Genomic DNA, 12,189 nt, shown 5'->3' with positions numbered 1-12,189 from the left:
TCTGAGCCACCCAGGTGCCCCTTAAGAAGATTTTAGAAAGAGGAAAGGGATTTTTATTGCTGGTGAGGGAGGTGGCCTGAGAACGACCAGAGGAGCAAAGCTGTTGTGTTGTAAAAAGGAGAAACTCAAAGATGTCAACCTTGAGACTAGATACATTGGTGGAAGAGATGGACATGTTGCAGTTGGAGTGATTAACTGCTTAGTATGCTATGGAACCTCAAAAGAAGCATGTACCTCTTACATAAGGAAGGCAGAGAAGTTCCACTTGATAGAATCTTGGAGGAAGAGTGAGTGTAGCAATATGGGTAATGCCAAACATTTAAGTTAATCCAAAGCAACAAGGGCAAAGCAAGGTTGGGAGATAATATTGAAAAGATGGGGAGGGGTTAAATCATGAAAGACCTTAGATTGGATCCCAGATATGGAGAAGGCAAGCAAGGTTTTTAAGAATCTGTGTGACATAATTAGATCAACCTTCAGATAATTACTCATTCTAACTGCTATAGAGCAATGGGATGGGAATAGATTAAAAACAGAGACAGGAAAACCAGCTAGGTGTCCTTTGCAATAATAAAGGCAAGAAAAGAAGATTTCAGTTAAAGCAGAGAAAACGAATTAAGGGACAGATTTCACAGAAATTTAAAAGAGAATTTAAAGAATGTATGAGAAGCAGAACAAATGGCGAATAAAGTCATAGGTCAGAAAAGCAAACAACCAGATAGTTTCAACAACACTATTGAGATATTAAAACTCCAAGCTGACACAAAATATATATGATAAGCTTCTCTACCGTAAGGCAGTTGAACTCTACTTCACAGCAAACACAAGGAACACCACTTTGCTCTTTGCTATTAGATATTCATAAAAAAAAAAAAGTATAATTATCAAACTTAACCCAAATCATCCCTCAACATGTTTTATTTTCTATGATAAAGGTAATGCATTCATTATAGACTATTTGCAAATACAGGAAAGTAGAAAAATGGAAAAACACATCCATATTTCTCCCACCCAAATAAAACTGCCATTGTGTGACCTAGGTTAAATATATTGCTTAAGGGAAATAATTTCTTAAGAGTGCATTCTGGGACACCAAGGTGGCTCAGTCGGTTAAATATCCAATTCTTTTTTTTTTTTTTCTTTTTTTTTTTTCTTTTTTTAAAAATCTTTTTTTTCAACATTTATTTATTTTTCGGACAGAGAGAGACAGAGCATGAACGGGGGAGGGGCAGAGAGAGAGGGAGACACAGAATCGGAAACAGGCTCCAGGCTCTGAGCCATAAGCCCAGAGCCTGACGCGGGGCTCGAACTCACGGACCGCGAGATCGTGACCTGGCTGAAGTCGGACGCTCAACCAACTGCGCCACCCAGGCGCCCCAAATATCCAATTCTTGATTTCAGCTCAGGTCATGATCCCAGGGTTGTTGGATGGAGCCCCAGACCAGTTCTGCGCTGATAGTGGCACCTGCTTAAGATTCCCTCTTGCTTCCTCTGCCCCTCTCCCCGAAGTGCTCGAGTTCCCATTCTCTCTTTCAAAAAAAAAAAAAAAAAAAAATTGCATTACAAGTAGTGCTTATATTTCTAAGACTATTAGAGATAAAATAAACATGGAGAGAACATATATATTGAAGTATTTTTGTAATTAATATTTTGCCAAAGTAAGTTAGTAACAGTGATCAAAATCTTGTGATTGAAAAGTAAAGCTAAGTAGACTCTACAGAGAGCTTTCACACTGAGGCTTTACATTAAATGGTATAAATAAATTTCTGCACTTATAAAATCAGAAGTTGGGGTGCCGGGGTGGCTCAGTCGGTTAAACATCTGACTTCGGCTCAGGTCATGATCTCACAGCTCATGAGTTTGAGCCCCATGTCGGGCTCCGTGCTGACAGCTCAGAGCCTGGAGTCTGCTTCAAATTCTGTGCCTCCCTCTCTCTCTCTCTCTCTGCCCCTCCCCTGCTTGTGCTATGTCTCTCTCCCTCAAAAATAAACGTTAAAAAAAAGTTTAAAACAATAAAATCAGAAGTTAAGCATGAAGTGTTAAATTGAGTGTATTATTTTCAAATAAGTCTTTTCCCAAGTACCACACAATGAAACATAAACAGCTCAAGGAAACCATTATTTTTAAATGATAACAAGCTTATATACTACACCGGGAAAAAAAAAAAAAAAGACAAACAAAACCGTTTCAACTGTTTCCAAGAGGTATTTTTGCTCTTATCATAGCTCTAAAAAGCTTATCCTATCATCTTGCAGTCATGGGATCAAGACCCATGCCAGCTCCAAGGTAAGCATGGAGCCTGCTTGAGATTCTCTCTCTCTCTCTCTCTCTCTCTCTCTCTCTCTCCTTCTGCCCCTCCCCCACTCGCACACACTCTCACTTTCTAAAAATAAACAAATAAATAAACAGCTTATGCTAAAAGTTCACCCATGACATTGATCTCTAAAAAGTTTTGTCCTATCGTCTAAGTGTCCATCCTTAAGATCACCAAAGAGTTTCAAAAAAATCAAAGATGGAAAACTAAAAAGAAAATGTAGGCAAGTTGAAAAGAATGTCTTGCTTTATTTCAGAAGAAAATTAATAAGGCTTGATTCTCACAGTGGCTTGGATTTTGTCACTTTAAAACAGTATAGTAAGATGTTCTGTGGATTTTCAAGAAGTAACATGCTTAGGCTTGTTTTTATAATCTTGGCTTCCCTAAATGTGTGTTGCAGCTGAATCAACTCTTATTGCACTAAAGTTTATGCAGAGCTGTGACTATATTATTGATCCAAAAGCTAAAAGCATAAGCAACTAGGAACTTGGAGTAGCATCTACCTTTAAAGAAAAGGCTCATAAACAGCCTTACCTATAAATTTTAAAGGACTCATACTTCAACTGGTTTTCTATATTCATTACACTGCCACTTAATTAATGACATAAAGCATAAATATAACTGCTTGTAAATGCAGAGAGGTACACACACACACACACACACACCCAATACGCTGCAAAATTCCACAGCATGTCGATATTTCTAATACCTCTAGGGACCTTGACAAACTAGAATGGAGAAAGCTGGCAACTTAGACTAGATAGTATTTCACACTTTAACTCGGTGACTCCTTTGGCTGATTGTGATTTGTGAGGACTTTGCTCTTTTCTTCTACCTACAAAGGAGTAAGTGTATATTCTTGTCAAATTCTTTACTGAAACATTTCAAAACATCCCTGTGAAGGAACTAAAATACTTAAAATTTTCTGCACGCAAAAACAAGATAAAAGATCCAGTGAAGGATGGACATTAAAACCATGCAATACATCTGGAATCTTTGTTTTTCTCTTCAAGGTATTACAGTTTGTAATTCCTAAAAGGCAAGTGTGTTTTTATTAAGACTTGCACCTTCACCAAGACTTAAATGAAAAGGTCCAAACAACCTAAAGATACAATGAAAAGTTGTTGTTTTTTTTTTTTACCCTCAGTTTTGTTTTACTACTGTAAATCATATGCTGTTTTGCCACGGTGATGAAATATAGCTTATAATAATTATTTTACCCTATGCCAAATCTTGTTTTAAAGGCTTTCCCTATATTTCTTATTTAATCCCCGCATCTCTATGAGTAAGTAATAGAATAATTTTTACAAAAGAGGAATCCTGGTTCAAAAGACAACTCAAGCAGGCAGTAGCGCTGGGATCCACAGGTCAGTGAAATGCCAGAAACTGAAAAGCTACTAAGAAATTGTCAGACTCCTTGAAATCAGCCTCTTGTAAACATCTGTTTAAATACTTTTTGCTTAAAAGTTTTGACGGAAAAGAGTATTAGAAGTTTCATGTTAATTTCTTGTACTTTCGAGAGTGGTTTTCAGAGAATATTAACAGTAAAAAGGTTTAGTTTCCTAGAGAAGTATAACTTTCTCTACAGAGGGAAAGACGGACCAGAGAAAGAGAAAAGCAAGTGGGCAAAATGTTACACAACAGTGATTTTTAATTAAAAGTCAACATGGATTCTATGCCAGCATTTTGCAACCTGAACACAAAGCTAATCTGCTAGGAAATGCAAGGACACATTCACAGAATCCAGCTAAGAAATAACGATAATACTGCAAATTGTCTTTATTAGAGAAAGAAATGTTTACTTATGGGAATTACAGGATCAGTAATCATTGATTCAAACATTCAGAATAAAGCAACAGCGCCAATTACTAGCGAGACGGAAGCACTATGAAAGTGAAAACTGCCGACCTATAATAGGCGCTTGCCGTATAAATTCTGATCTGTTTGGCTTAAAATGCACTCATGCGCACCCAGAACACCGGAAAACCAGGGAGTTGAAGTCAAAGCAAATACAAGATTTCTACAGGGCGCACAAGAGAGGAAACAAAAGAGGTGGTAGAAGGAAGACACCCACCTCTAGTTTCTCACATAAAAAGCTCAGGAATCAAAACCGTGAATCAACGGTTAAAGTTCTAGTGTGTGAAAGGCAAATGGTACAGTTTAATACCCGGGGGGAGGGAGGTTCCTTTTTAAAATTAGCTTTGTCCTCTTCTCCCACCCAGATCTTTGTGCCTCCGTGCTACGGCTGAAGTTAGGTTGCAACACAAAACGCCGCTAGCTATCTCGCCAGGTCTCCCACCTTTCAAGCACTGGGGAGGGCAAACACACCTGACAGTTTAAGAGGGCCGTGCCGGGGGCGGGTAAGGACGCGCACTGGGCGCCGTTTCCTCCCCTAGGGTCGGGAGGGAGGTCAACGCCGGCGGAGGGAAGCGGAAGGTGGGAAGTGGGAAGAGGAGGACACCGCCCCCTAGGGGAGCCGCGCCGCAGGCTGGGGGCCGGGGCGGGAGGGGCGGGCGAGAGGAGGCGGCCGGTAGGGAGACCGCTCCGTCGGGCGGGGCCGTCGCACCAGCTGGCTCGGACCCCGGCGGGGCGGGCTGTAGACGGCGCGGCGGAGCCCAGACGCCGGCCCGCGGCCAAGGAGAAAGGTGGCGGCGGCGACGCGGACGGGACGAGGCGGCGGCTCGCCGCCGTGACCCTCTACTCCCCGGCCCAGGCCCGGGCGCGAGTACGAGGCGGCGGCGAAGGAAGGAGCGAGCATGGCTGAGACCGCGCCGCCGCCCAACGCCGGCGCGGAAAGTTGCAGCGAGGAACCGGCGAGGGGCGGGGAGCAGCTACTGGAGGAGCCGAGCCGCGCTCCAGCCGGGGGCGCGGACCCAGAGGGCGAGGCGGGGCTGCCGCTGGCCTCTCCTGCCGGGCAGTCGGATCCCGGCTCACCAGTGGCCGCCCCCTTCTTCCTGCTCTACCCAGGCGATGGAGGCGCCGGCTTCGCAGCGCGCCCGCCGCCGCAGCAGCAACAGCGCTCCTGGAGGACCCCGCCGTCGCCGGGCTCCCCGCTGCCTTTCCTGCTACTGAGCTACCCGAGCGGCGGCGGCGGCGGCAAGCACCGTGAGTGGCGGCGGGAAGGGGGGATTCGGCCGGGAAGGGTGCAGGGGGGCTGCCGCGGTCCGGGCGCCGGACTGTTTACCTCGGAGTCTCCCCAGGCCGCTGGCTCCCGCCCGGCTCGGCTTCCCCTCCCCTCCTGGGCCGGTCGCTCGTCCTCGCCAGCCTCCCACGTGCTCGCCGGGTCCCAGCCCCCGGTCCCAGGCTGGGTGCCTTTCCCGGAGGAGCCGAGGAGGGGGCGGCGCCCAGAGACCCGGCAGCCCCGTTGGCCCGCCTTCTGTGAGCTCCAGGCGCTGGGGCCGCGGAGTAGGTGTGGCTGCTGCGCCGCCGCCGCCCGGGCGGCCTCGGTTGTACCACTAAAATTTTTACGAGTGTTCACGCCACACCCGTAAATATCACAGATGCGTCCAAGGGATTGAGAAGAGAAATCAGGAACAGTACGCGAGTTGACATGAATGGAATGTGTGGTTTTGGAGGGGCCCCTCCCGAGATCGTATCATTTGGCAGGCAGAGGCCTCCACCTTTTAATACCACCGCCTCGGGAGCCCCCTGAATGCAGCGGACCTCACTTTCTGCTTTATCAGTCAACAGCTGTTCATTGCTACTTGCCAGGAGCGGGGTCCTAGAGTAGGCAGTGTGTGTAAAAAGACTTGGAGGAGTGTTAAATCTGGTTTAACATGACAGGGTCTTACAGTATGAAAATGTGGCTGAGGATACAAGGCATGCTGTAAATGCCAAGTACTTTGTTGTATGAGTTCCGAAAAGGGGGAGAAACTTGCCTAAGGTGATGAGGGAATCTCTTTCCCAGAAATAGAGCTAGAGACTTCTTTTCTCACCAGAGCAAGCCTTTTAACTGCTCTACACAACCAAGAAATCCTGACTTTGTCTTTTCTACCCCTAATCCATCCCTTATGACATTAAGAGTCAAATGTTTTCTGTGTGCATATGCTGTGATTATCATAGTTAATCCTCACATCTGTGAGACAAATAGGATGCCACGTTTTCAGATCAAGCTGAGGATCAGTGTTATTGAATGATTTGACCCAAGTAACAGCTTTAGAGTAGGACTGAAGTTGACCCAGATTCCTTGCCTACCAAGCCCGTGCTCCTTAAACAAACACCAAACCTCTGAAACTGGGGGCATGATTCTCTTAGGTTAGGAGCCATTGGGTTCAGCTGGAGGTAATAGTCCAGTGTCACCGTTTCTGTTACTTACCTAGAAAGAGGGCCAACACTGACCACTGACAAAAAGTCTTAGTAAAACCATAGGTTGTGTGTTGGAGTAGTATGTGCTAATCTCAAAATGGGAGTGCCTAATCAAGGTAGAAATTAGTCCTTTAATCAGTAGAGGAAGTAAAGATAATATTCACAACATTACTTTCAATTTTCTAAGGAATCTGCTTTCTACTTTGTTCTTTAAGCATGGCCTCTTTTTTCTCCTTAAAATTTTATTTCTGTGTAATCTGCTTATTAACCACATCACTATAGAATGAAGACACTCCTATCAATTCTTTATAATTCTGTAAAGGTTGTGGTACAACCATTAGTTATTTATTTATTTTAATGTTTATTTATTTTTGAGAGAGAGAGTGCGCAGGTGCGTCGTGGGAGGGGCAGAGAAGGAGAGGGAGACCCAGAATCCAAAGCAGGCTCCAGACTGTGAGCCGTCAGCACAGCACCTAATGCGGGGCTTGAACTCACCAACTGCCAGATCATGACCTGAGCAGAAGTCGGAGTCTCAACCCACTGAGCCACCCAGGCACCCCACAAACTTTATGGACAGAGCAAATGTTCAACTGTGGAGGTGTCAGCTGTGGGGATTATCTGAATTTCAGTTAATTTACTTGATGCTTCCTCCTATTAAGGATTAGATTTTTTTTTTTAAGTATTGTTAGAAAATTAGGGCCTAAGCATGATCAAGATCAGGAATGAAGACTTGAAGCTTCATAGGTGTGATCTCTTAGTCTCTACCTTACAATACAGATGTATTGAGCAGTTCTTATCCTGAGTTTTTATTTTTACCTTATTTTTTGTTTTTTTCTTTTCTTTTCTTTTTTTTTTTTTTTTTTTTGAGAGAGAGAGGGAGAGAATCTTAAGTAGGCTCCATGTCCAGCATGGAGCTGAACATAGTCTTAATCCTGTGACCACAAGATCATGACCTGAGCCTAAATCACATGTCGGAGGATTAACTGAGCCACCCAGGCACCCCACCTTGTTATTTTTTTTTTTTTTCTCTTTTTTTTTTTTTTTTTAAATTTTTTTTTTTTCAACGTTTTTTATTTATTTTTGGGACAGAGAGAGACAGAGCATGAATGGGGGAGGGGCAGAGAGAGAGGGAGACACAGAATCGGAAACAGGCTCCGGGCTCCGAGCCATCAGCCCAGAGCCTGATGCGGGGCTCGAACTCACGGACCGCGAGATCGTGACCTGGCTGAAGTCGGACGCTTAACCGACTGCGCCACCCAGGCGCCCCCCCACCTTGTTATTTTTATATGTACTTCAGAACACATGCATACTTGGAAAAAGGAATACTCAATAAATTAAAAGATTTTTTTGTGGCTGCCCTGCAGAGTCAATGCAGTATTACTTTCTATCATGTACAGTATGCAAGCCTTGGTTTGCAAGCCTAATTCATTCCAGAAACATGCTTGTAATCCAAAGCATTGTGTATCAAAGCGGATTTCCCTATAAGAAATAATGGAAACTCAGATGATTCATTCCACAACCCAAAAACATTCATATGAAAATGAATAAAATACTGTAATATAATACAAAATAACAAAGAAAATATACAATATAAAGAAGCATAAATTAACCTTCACTTACCTTTGAAAACCTTCATGGCTTGTGTGAGGGAGACGAGAGAGGAGGGTCATTGTGTAGGATGACTTTCACTATCGTTAACGGATGTTAAGTACAGTATAAATAAACTCTTGTCATATACAGTAATGTGTCTGGCAAGAAGGCAGCAGAGGAAGGGGTCTCTGTCTGCATGCAGCCTGACCTAGAATGAAGCAAAGCATTCCTAAGCTTACTCTTGTTTGGAAAAGCAAGGGACTGTCCAGAGGTGCTTTGAAGTGGCAAAAAACACACTAGTGCCAGTTGTGGGCACCTTCCAACATGCAAAAATTTCTGCCAAATACTGCGGCCTGAGACCGACATGGGACCATACCCCACAATCCTGTAGAGAGAGAGGGAGAGAGAGAGAACCATTGGCTCAGTTGTGATCATGTGACATTCAGCATCACGTACTACTTGTATTGCAAGACATCGCTTGTTAATCAAGTTAAAATTTATTAGAACGGTTTGCTCGTCTTGCGGAACACTCATAGAACAAGTTACAGTCACAAGGTTTTACTGTACTTGGATATCAGAACTCTGCATCTCCTGGCTGTTCACTTGAGCAACCTGAGGAAACAGTTGTTGGTGTTTTTTTTTTTTTAACATTTATTTATTTTTGAGACAGAGCATGAACAGGGGAGGGTCAGAGAGAGGGAGACACAGAATCTGAAACAGGTTCCAGGCTCTGAGCTGTCAGCACAGAGCCTGACGTGGGGCTCGAACTCACGGACCGCGAGATCATGACCTGAGCCGAAGTCGGCCACTTAACCGACTGAGCCACCCAGGCGCCCCCCGAGGAAACAGTTTTAAAAAGATTTCTCATTTCAGTTACCAGGACAGTACTTAGATTCAACCTCAGTACCCAATGAGTATTTGCCTCCCCATCACCCAGTTTTTAACTCTTGTTAATGTCTTTGCCCAAAGTACTTAATATAATAATTTTGAGATGTTGTGTATCAAGGTAATGCCATCTTTTTTATTGTAGATACCTTGATTGTATTCAGATATTTTAAAAATTAACCTTTACATTTGAGTTCAGCTTTGTTTATTTTTTTATTTTTTTTTTTAACGTTTGTTTATTTTTGAGACAGAGAGAGACAGAGCATGAACGGGGGAGGGTCACAGAGAGAGGGAGACACAGAATCCGAAACAGGCTCCAGGCTCTGAGCTGTCAGCACAGAGCCCGACGCGGGGCTCGAACCCACGGACTGTGAGATCATGACCTGAGCCGAAGTCAGACCCTTAACCAACCAAGCCACCCAGGCGCCCCGAGTTCAGCTTTGTTTAAATGACACTGATAAAGAATAACAAAAATGTGTGTAGGGAAGGTAGCTTAAACTTTTCAGTGTTCATAATGTGTACTATGTCAGTGTAAAATCATGCTAGATATAATATCCTTAATATATTCATCATGTTTAAATACAGCAGGAAGGATGGCTTCTGATTTGCTGTGTTGGATTATGTTCCTTTCTGAGTCTTTGAGTCTGCTAATTAGCTAGTCTGCTAATTTTTTATGCTTCTAGCTTTTAAATGTCATAAAAATTCCTAACCATGCCTTTAAAAAAAAAAAATGTTTATTTTGAGAGAGGGAGAGTGAGCAGGGGAGGAGCAGAGAGGGAGAGAGGGAGAGAATCCGAAGCAGGCTCCACACTGTTAGCACAGAGCCCGATGTAGGGCTTGATCTCCTGAACCATGAGATCATGACCTGAGCTGGAATCAAGAGTCAGACACTTAACCAACTGAGCCACCCGGGCGCCCCCCTACTATGCCTTTTAAAAAATATTTGATCTATAAAAACTACAAGTAACACATAACATAAATCTATTGTCATTGTTTAAATATTTACAGTACAAGAGTACATTGAATACAAAGTGAACTTTCCTTTTGGGTAGGAGACCTACCACCTTTTCTGAGGATACCACTTTTGAGTTTGGTGAGTTTTCTTCCAGAACTTTAGCATGCATTCACAGACATGTATGGGTTCATATTTCATGAGGCTTTTTCCCCTTTGGTGTATGACCTTCCACACCAATTTCTCATAAATGATATAAGGAGCTACTTGCATGCCGTGGTACAATGCTTTTAATGCTTCCCTTTTCCATCCTAACTTTAAAAGGCTTCTCATGGATGAGTAAGAGATGGCTTCTTGGTGTTGGAGTGAAGAGGCACTCCTGCTGTCTGCATAGTTATCAGCTTCTGACAGTGATTCGTTTCTTCTTCCAACTCCCAGAGCCACAGCTAACATTTATGTTTAGGGCAATGACATGCAAATAAACCCATATCTCTGACTTTGTCTTTTCCATTTCCAACAATGTACCAAAAAAAAAAAAAAAAAAAAAAAAAGTTGCACTCAACAAAGAAGCAACTTTCTTTCTGTACTTGTATGTGCTGTTGTGAGATGGTAGAAGGGCTAGGAGGGGAATAGAAGGAAGAAAAAAAGTGGGAAGGAATGGTAGCATTGCTATGTCTACCCACTGTAAAGTTGAGTATAGCTAATAGTGAATGCCTTGTTGAGCCCTGGAAAGTGCAGAGAATGAGGGTTTCTGGAAACATTCACAGATGTGCTTTCTCACAGATGCACTTTAAGAATCTATGTTGGGGAAGGAACTGTCTCATTTATGTATAAATGAAAAAATAGTTTCATGTTCGGTTTATACACATATATACAATATAAAGATGTGTATATTATATATGTATGTGTGCATGTATATATATTATTTATGTGTGTATATGTATATATTCTGATCTTAATTTATCTTCCATGGACATTTCTATTATTGTGTCTCTTTTCTTTTTTCATTGTTTAATAGCACTCCAGAAAACATTATACCTGGTTAGCAGTTGAATACACATTAATTAGTTGACCTGATGTATTGCTTTTTTTTAATTTTGAAAAGACAAAAATACTCCATTCTATTTTGTAAATATAGCGGCATCTGCTCAAAACTGATAGGTATTTGGGGAAGGATTGAACAATGAGAAGCTAAAAGTATTTAAGGTTCATCTTTATACTAGTAGTTTTTAGAATAGCAGATGGAGTTGTGACTTTTTTAAAGACAGCTTTTTGGTATAATTGACGTAGAGTGGTTCCTCCATTTACAATGCTGTGATTCATAGGCTTTCAGCTCTTTTCCAACTGTGTTAAGCATACTTTACCTGTGTTAAGAATCACTTTCTGATCTATTAAATGCTATTTTGTCAAATGACAGATATAAACACCCATAGAAAAGGAAAAAAACCCTTCAGAAATGTAGCATCTTCAGACTTAAAAAAAAAATTTTTTTAACATTTATTTATTTTTGAGAGAGAGGGACAGAATGCAAGTGGGTTAGGGACAGAGAGGGAGGGAGACACAGAATCTGAAGCAGGCTCTAGGCTCAGAGCTGTCAGCATAGAGCCCAATGAGGGGCTCAAACTCATGAGCTGTGAGATCATGGCCTGAACTAAAGTTGGACGCTCAAGCGACTGAGCCACCCAGGTGCCCCCATCTTCAGACAGTTTAATTGTAAGTTAGTGACTACCAGAGAACTAGAGTTTAGAACTAAAGAGTCTCTAAATACAGGTGGGTCTTTTCCACCCACAGCTGCAGTGACCTGGTGAGGTATGGGGAGCTGGTTCATGCCCCCAATTCCCCCAATTCCTGCATCCTTTGGCTACAAGAGCCTGTCTGCTGCTTCCTTTCCTGATACAGCTCTTATTATCACTGCTGCCTAACTTATCACAGTTTGTCTTCCCAACCAATTTCTCCCCTTCTGCTTCCTTTCATTTGTTTTACTTACACTTCTGGCCCGGCATTATCAAAAAGCTCACACTCTGATTGACAAAACAACAATTTCAGAATATTAGATGTAATCTTTGAGACTTTGTTTTGACTGCCCCCCTCTTGATAATCGTAGGTTAATTCTTTATACACAGAGTTTTTTTTCTTATTTCTG

General features: G+C 42.7%; 1 protein-coding gene across 5 annotated transcripts in view; it reads left to right on the top strand.

Moving 5' to 3' along the window:
* Positions 1-4,927: 4,927 nt before the first annotated feature.
* Positions 4,928-12,189, top strand: part of RUFY3 (RUN and FYVE domain containing 3) — an 81,763-nt gene continuing 74,501 nt past the window's right edge. For all 5 annotated transcript variants that reach the window (XR_015250420.1, XM_086704890.1, XM_086704891.1 and 2 more), the window contains exon 1: positions 4,928-5,419. Coding sequence is in view for 4 of the 5 variants with exons in the window: in XM_086704890.1 (XP_086561016.1) it covers positions 5,071-5,419 (349 nt within the window). In the remaining variant the exon portion in view is untranslated. The remainder of the gene's footprint in view (positions 5,420-12,189) is intronic.

The sequence above is a fragment of the Puma concolor genome, chromosome B1 (genome assembly GCF_028749965.1).
Source record: "Puma concolor isolate L17-30 chromosome B1, mPumCon1.1.hap2, whole genome shotgun sequence".
Taxonomy (NCBI): Eukaryota; Metazoa; Chordata; class Mammalia; order Carnivora; family Felidae; genus Puma; species Puma concolor.
Note: the sequence above shows the minus strand (reverse complement) of the source record. Positions and strands in the feature narration are given on the sequence as shown.